Source organism: Asterias amurensis, chromosome 20 (genome assembly GCF_032118995.1).
Source record: "Asterias amurensis chromosome 20, ASM3211899v1".
Classification (NCBI taxonomy): Eukaryota; Metazoa; Echinodermata; class Asteroidea; order Forcipulatida; family Asteriidae; genus Asterias; species Asterias amurensis.
Window position 1 is genome coordinate 11,874,697 of NC_092667.1, and position 7,929 is coordinate 11,882,625.

Consider the following 7,929-nt stretch of genomic DNA (forward strand, 5'->3'; position numbering starts at 1 on the left):
TGGTTTATTACTTGATGTATAAATAATAAATATTTAAAAACTATTAGTTCCAATCTAAATGCTCTTTGATTGAAAAGTTTACCTCAGTACAAATTCCCCAAAATTCTGTCAAATTCAAAGAAATAAGTTTCAGAAGATCCTGTAAATCACTGAACTGCTTATTTTATTGCCTCAACTGAAGTAAACATGTGAATGTACATGTCTTTGAGGCATTGGATGGCGAGGTATCAAAAATATATTTGGTTTACGGTAACACCATGTGTGTGTCTACTTGTCAGGTAGAGTTTGGTCTTGCTTTATATTTTACTATCGCTGAATTGATTTTCAGATTGTCGAGAGACTTCTCAGTTCTTAAAAGATAAGTCCTGCTTTTCGAATACTACCTGGGCCAGGTATTGAAAATCAGCTGGGACTACTACTTCAGCTTGTAGGATAGTCATTAACTACACTAACCACAGAGTGAGTTTTTAATTGGTCTCAACGTTTCGACTAGCTTGCTCTAGTCATCGGTAGAAGACTTGTCTGTGTCAAAACACCAACAAAAATGCCACAATCAAATTTGTTACATGGTATTAGAAATGTTAAATTTGCATTGGGGATAAAGAATATTAGTTTTTGTTTTTTTACCTTGGGAAAGTACTGAGTATACAGTGCTAACACACATCGGTGTATGGGTAAAAAAATAAAAATTAATATTCTTTATCCCCTATGCAAATTTAGTATCTATTATATTTTGTGTGGTGCCCGCTGCCAAAACATAAGACTGCCTCCAGCATCCGGGCAACCTCGGTAGTCTAGTTGGTAAGACACAGCTCTAGAATTGCAAGGGTCGAGGGTTCGAATCCCACCCAAGTAACATGCCTGTGATATTTATTCACAGGACTCTGGAAAGTACTGAGTATACAGACAATGCTAACACATGTATGGGTTAAAAACCAAAATCTAATAATACATGGTATTGTTAGACGTTTTACCGAATACTATGATGGATCCGAGTTTTGATTACTAAAAATCAAACAAAGACAAATTTGCTCTTAAAGGAACACGTTGCCTTGGATCGGTCGAGTTGGTCTTTGAAAAGCGTTTGTAACCGTTTTTTTTATAAAATGCATATGGGTAGGAAGATGTTGCAAAAGTAGAATACAATGATCCACACAAACATGCCTCGAAATTGCGTGGTTTTCCTTTTACCTCGTCGACTAACACGTCGGCCATTTATGGGGGTCAAAATTTTGACTCCCATAAATGGCCGACCGTGTTAGTTCGCACAGTAGAAGGAAAACCACGCAATTTCGAGGCAAACTTGTGTGGATCATTGTATTCTACTTGTAAAACATCTTCCCAACCATATGCATTATATAAAAAACGGTTACAAACGCTTTTGTTTTGACCAACTCGTCCGATCCAAGGCAACGTGTTCCTTTAAAGCCACAAGACACCTTTGGTATTTGATTAAGGCCAGTATTCTCACTTGGTGTATCCCAACATAATGTATACAATAACAAATTTGTGAATTTTTTTTACTCAATTGGTCATTGAATTTGCAAGAGAATAATGAAAGAAAAAACGCCCTTGTTGCACAAATTTGTGTGCTTTCGAAGATGCATAAAAAAGGCTTCAGGCCTGAAGTGTTTTAATATTTGAGTGAGAAATTTTATCTTTCTCAAAAACAACAAAGAAAAAACGCCCTAATTGTTGCACAATGCAATTGGTCATTTTGCAAGAGAATGAAAGAAAAAACGCCCTTGTTGCACAAATTTGTGTGCTTTCGAAGATGCATAAAAAAAGGCTTCAGGCCTGAAGTATTTTAATATTTGAGTGAGAAATTTTATCTTTCTCGAAAACAACGTTACTTCAGACATGTTGTCAGAGGGAGCTGATCTCAAAGTGTTTTATACTATCAAAAACTCTAGTTACCAAGTAATATCAGTTTTTATGCTGACAATTAATTTGAGTAATTTTTTTTTTTTTTTTTTTTTGGTGGGGCGGAATCTGACTTGGTTAATTTTCAGTTGAACAAAAACAAATTGACTCGAGCAGGATTTGATCCCATGACCTTGGATTGACAGATTAAGTAATCCAATGAATTTATTTATGCTTGCTTTATGGTGTAGGCAATTAATACATCCCAAAGATCTACTACAGTATGGGTGATGAAGAGAATGCAGCCTTAGTTATTGACAACGGATCTGGGATGTGCAAAGCCGGATTTGCGGGGGACGATGCACCAAGAGCTGTCTTTCCCTCTATTGTGGGTCGGCCTCGTCATCAGGTAATTTCATAATAATAATAATAATAAAACATGTAGTGGCTTCTTATGTGTTATCCGTCACTCAGTGATGCTCAAGGAGCTTCAACAAACGGTACTTTCCAGCAAAAAAGGGGTCTACCATTGTGGTTCATCTGTTTCTTTGTATTTGGTTGTGTGTTTTTAATGGACGTGTATTTTCCCCCTTTAATTTTCTTCGTCCTATTTAAAAACGTTTTTTTTGTAGTTCTCAAAATGTATGTGTGCTTGGATCTAGTGCTTTTTTAAATGAATGTGCAATGTTTTTCTGTGTAAATTTTTAATATTTTATCTTAAGTTAACTTCTGTAGATTGTTATTAGCTGGGATCCATGAGAGATCAGTGAGTTTTTCTTACTGAATGGATTTCCCAGGATAAACAATAAATATATAAATAAATAAATAAATAAAGAAGAAAAAGAAACCACAGAGCAAAATGTGAATGTTCTTATGGTGGCATTCGAACCGGGGCCCAAGGATGTTAACATGAGAGAAGTAACCATTGAGTCGGTGTGAATGCTCTAATGGTTCAAGTGGGATTCGAATCGGGGTCCACAGAGATGACTGGGGAAAAAAAGAAACAACCGAGCAAAATGTGAATGTTCTTATGGTGGCATTCGAACCGGGGCCCAAGGATGTTAACATGAGAGAAGTAACCATTGAGTCAGTGTGAATGCTCTAATGGTTCAAGTGGGATTCGAATCGGGGTCCACAGAGATGACTGGGGAAAAAAAGAAACAACCGAGCAAAATGTGAATGTTCTTATGGTTGGATTCAACTGGGGTCCACAGATTAACATGAGAGAAGTAACCATGAGTCAGTGTGAATGCTGTTATGGTTCAAAGTGGGATTTGAATCGGGGTCCACAGAGATGAAAGGAAAAAAGAAACCATCAAGTAATAGTGAATGATTTGATGGTGGGATTTGAACCGGGTTCACAGAGGTTGAGAGAAGTAACCATTGAGCCGTTTGAAGGCAGTAAAGGTTTTGATGAATTTTAAACAGGGTCTACAGAGATGAAAGGGAGTAAAAAAACACTGAGAAAATGTGAATGCTCTGATGGAGGGATTCGAACCGGGGTCCTCACAGAGATGAAAAGGACCAAAAAAAAACCACTTGGAGTGAATGCTCTAATGGTTTGAAGTGGGACTCGAAGGTCCACAGAAGTGAAAGAGAGAAAAGAAACCACTGAACTAATGTGAATGGTTCCAAGTGGGATTGGAACAGGGGTCCACTGATGTGGAAGGTAAAAAAAAAACTTAGTTGAGCACCGAATCCAGTGGTTGAACTGCGGGACTTGCAAAAGCCGTGGGTTCAAAGCCACCAAGCCAGCCTCTGATTTCACACTGGTCGACTAGTTGCTGAATCACAATTTCTTGATTTGTGCCATTCAAAATCATAGACAAGGTGAAACAAATGTTTGTATGAGAGAAGTTTGGCTGTTGCCAGCTTTGTGTTTACATCCAAAGTGAGAGTTTGCCAAGTTACCTTGGACGGGAAGCTCTAAAAAAAAATGAAAAAATTTCTAATGCTTGATATAAGGTTAAAGTAGGATTCGAACCAGGGAATGAAGAAATACAGAAAAATCATAAAATCTATAATAATTTCTCATCATCATTCGGCAAGACTTGCGTCCGTGGCTGCCTCATCCTCAAATTGTAATGGAGGCGCACTCCTGGAGTCGCCGCCCTGTTCTCTTTCAATCGCTGCTCTTCTCAGCTCTCCTAGGCTTCTAACACTCCACTCCATCCACTATTATTTCTGTGTTAGTAAAAAATCTGTGTCTCGTCTCTTCAAAAGGGTGTAATGGTCGGCATGGGACAGAAGGACAGCTACGTTGGTGAGGAAGCCCAGAACAAGAGAGGTATCCTGACCCTCAAGTACCCCATCGAACATGGCGTCGTCACTAACTGGGATGACATGGAGCGAATCTGGCACCACACCTTCTACAATGAGCTACGTGTGGCTCCTGAGGAGCACCCCATACTATTGACCGAGGCCCCGCTGAATCCAAAAGGCAACCGAGAAAAGATGGTCCAGGTAGGCAAGGGTGGCTTTAAATCAGAAGAAAAATGATATGTTGTTCAAATTAACTTATCTTTTGCCCGGCAACAACTTTGGGGAACATATTATGTAAATCACCAAAAAACTTGATTTATCAAGTGCTTCACGATTCACGCTTAAACCAATTATAATAGTGGCTTCTTGTAAAGCGCTCAAATTCATAACTCAGTGATGCTCATGGGGCTCCAATATTCAGTGTTTCTTTAATTCCTAAAAGGTATGTGAAGCTATGTTTTGAGACCCAAGTATGAGACCTATTCTTTTGTAGCACAATTTAATGGTTTACAAGGTGCTGTGGTGCAATTTGCTGACATTCTAGCCAGTAACACCTGGGATAACTCACTTCTGTTTTCTTTTGTGTGCCTTACACAACACACAGGACCAACAGCTTTACGTCCCATCTGAAGGACGAAGCAATAATGGTCGTCTTGCTTTAGGATACAAATGTCACAACCAGGACTCAAACCCACACTCTGCTGATCAGAAACACCAGAGTCCTGCGCTCTTATCTGCTTGACCACGACATACCCTAACCAGGAGCGCCTGTATGGGCAAATCCCCTTCTCTTTACAATAAGTGCACAGCTACGTCCCATCTGAAGGACGCAGCAATTCACAAGTAGGAAATTTAAAAAGTGTTCATCCTTTCTGTTTTTCAGATCATGTTTGAGACGTTCAACTGTCCCGCAGCCTACGTCGCCATCCAGGCTGTTCTCTCTCTATATGCATCAGGTCGCACCACCGGGATAGTCCTGGACTCTGGTGACGGTGTCTCTCATACTGTACCCATCTATGAAGGGTACGCCTTACCCCATGCGATATGTAGGCTGGACCTGGCCGGGCGTGACATGACGGACTACTTGATGAAGATAATGACGGAGAGGGGCTACTCCTTCACAACAACTGGTAAGGGAGGAGGTTTATTTAGAATAAGGGGCGTTTCCTACGGGTGTGCTTATTTTCGATACCTCATGGAGACCAATGACAAAACAAAAACGAGAAAACAAAAGGAATCAATAAGGGAATTCTAAAGACAGGGTTGCTAGAAATTTGTGCGCAAAGTCTATTGGAAACTATTGGAAGGTGCAAGGAATAAGGAAAGAACAAAAGAATGCGCCACAAGGATACATTTCTCAGAATAGGTGTTTATCTTGGAAACGAGATTATGCAAACACAAGGTCTCGGATTTTTAGAAAGTGCCTCTGTGAAATGAATCGTATTGGATGTATGTATGTCTAAATTTACAAAAAAGTTTTCTCCTGACTCTTTGTTTCAGCTGAACGTGAAATAGTTCGTGATATTAAGGAGAAGTTGTGCTACGTTTCGTTAGACTTTGAACAGGAAATGAAGCTAAGCGTTGGAAGCTCAGCGATAGAGAAAAGTTATGAACTCCCAGATGGGCAGGTTATTACTATAGGTGAGTGGATCAGGACTTCATTTTTAGGTGGATGAGTAGTGTTGGTTCTAAGACCTTTTGCACTGAGAGGCAGTGACAATCCGGCAATGGGTTGCTATCAAGGCTACCATTTTGTTTTTCTTGATTGTCGCTTGATGGACTGTTACTTTCATTATTTGACATTCAGGGAGCCCGATCATGCACAGTACTGCTGCCAGCCTGTGTCCGTAAAAGTCTCCTGCTGTAGTTCCAATTACTGTTCTTTAATGTCTCGTGTCTTAACTTCCAGGGAATGAACGTTTCCGTTGCCCAGAGTTGATGTTCCAGCCCTCATTCATCGGCATCGAGTCAAGCGGTATACAAGAAACGACCTATCAGAGTATAATGAAATGCGACGTCGATATACGCAGAGACCTCTATGCCAATACCGTCCTGTCTGGAGGCTCCACCATGTTTGCCGGTATCGCCGACCGCATGCAGCGTGAGCTGACGGTCCTGTCTCCAAACTCCATGAAGGTGAAAGTGGTGGCCCCTCCGGAGAGGAAGTACTCGGTGTGGATCGGAGGCTCAATTCTGTCGTCGCTCTCGACGTTCCAGCAGATGTGGATCAGCAAGCAGGAGTACGATGAAATGGGTCCTGGCATAGTACACAGGAAATGTTTCTAAAACCCTCCTTTAGAGAAGGTACATTCAATGTTCCCCCTTTCTAGCTTCCCCCCCCCCCCCATCCTAAAAAAGCAAAAGAAAGTTCTAAGACATAATGATTCAAGGAAAGACAAGATATAGTCCATCAACCTCTACAAAAGGAAAAAAGGTTAAAACATGAGGCTTAAGGCAAGGGTGTAGTGAATGATGAAACAAACAGTTATATGAAGAGGGCTAGGAAATGTTTTTAAAAAACAAATTGTTTGAAGGAAAGACAAGATATAGTTCAATAAACCTAGAACAAAAGCAAAAAGAAAGGAATTTAAAACATGAGGCTTATTAGCAAGGGTGTTATGAATGATGCATCAAACAGTAAAAAATGAAGAGGGACAGGAAATATACAAAGAAAGTTGTCAAAACTTACAAAAGAAAGAATCTGAGGGTACCAATTTGTAACAGTACTAACAAATATTTCCATACTTCTTTGAAAGTAATAAATTGTAATAAGACTTAGATTGCGGTTTTGATTTGGAGACACTTCTGAAGTTTTCAAATTGATTGGCTTGCTTGTACAATAGCGATTTGGGAATTCAAACATCACTTTTTAAACTCAGTACTAATCATTTTTATTAAAGAGCACTTTAGTGTGAGCTTCAAAGTGACCTGGTATTATATCGTAACGACCTTAAAGGCAGTGGACACTATTGGTAATTACTCAAAATATTTATTAGCATAAAACCTTTCTTGGTGAAGAGTAATGGGGAGAGGTTGATGGTATGAAACATTGTGAGAAATGGCTCCCTCTGAAGTGACATAGTTTTCGAGAAAAAAAGTAATTTTCCACGAATTTGATTTCGAGACCTCAGGCTAAGAACTTGAGGTCTCGAAATCAACCATCTAAACGCACACAACTTCGTTTGACGAGGGTGTTTTTTTCTTTCATTATTATCTCGCAAGTTCGATGACCGATTGAGCTCAAATTTTTACAGGTTTATTATTTTATGCATATGTTGAGATACACCAACCGTGAAGACTAGTCTTTGACAATTACCAATAGTGTCCACTGGCTTTAAAGTCCTTCTTTGCTTTTCAGTTGGGGGAGAGGGCAGGGTCAATGTTTCGAGTGCTTAAAATGCAACACTAAAATACTTTAACTAATGATCATTGTACAGAACGAGGGTCAACATTTAGAAAGAATGTGCATAAGTCTGTTTTCTACACAACTTTTGACAATCAGTAACTTTAGGTCATTTCAACAGTATTTGTAAGTTGAACTGACGTCAACCTTTAACATAATGTAGTATTTTAAATTTTCTTGAGTGTGCATACAACATACCAACCATTTTTTAGACTATTTGTCTTGTAAACTTGTGTATTATTTGTATACTAGCTACAATGTTTTGAGCTGTTGAAGTCTCTTTGTCAGTGTTGTAGTCGAGACCTGATGGTCTGAGACCAAGACCTAATAATAAAATAATAATAATAAGACTTGTAATGCGCACATATCCACCCTGCTGGGTGTTCAAGGCGTAGACTTGG

The 7,929-nt window shown here is 39.4% G+C and overlaps 1 protein-coding gene across 2 annotated transcripts; it reads left to right on the forward strand.

Annotated features, from left to right (window-relative positions):
• Window positions 1-363: 363 nt before the first annotated feature.
• LOC139952262 (actin) lies at window positions 364-6,632 on the forward strand. Of its 2 annotated transcripts, XM_071951337.1 has the most exons (6): window positions 364-459; window positions 2,115-2,272; window positions 4,087-4,326; window positions 5,009-5,255; window positions 5,626-5,766; window positions 6,035-6,632. In XM_071951337.1, exons 2-6 carry the CDS (start codon window positions 2,147-2,149, stop codon window positions 6,409-6,411), a joined length of 1,131 nt encoding a protein of 376 aa, XP_071807438.1. In that variant the 5' UTR covers window positions 364-459; window positions 2,115-2,146; the 3' UTR covers window positions 6,412-6,632. The 2 variants fall into 2 exon arrangements, with proteins under 2 accessions (XP_071807438.1, XP_071807440.1); XM_071951339.1 differs by lacking the exon at window positions 364-459 and having other exon boundaries at window positions 2,086-2,272.
• The last annotated feature ends 1,297 nt before the right edge of the window (window positions 6,633-7,929 follow it).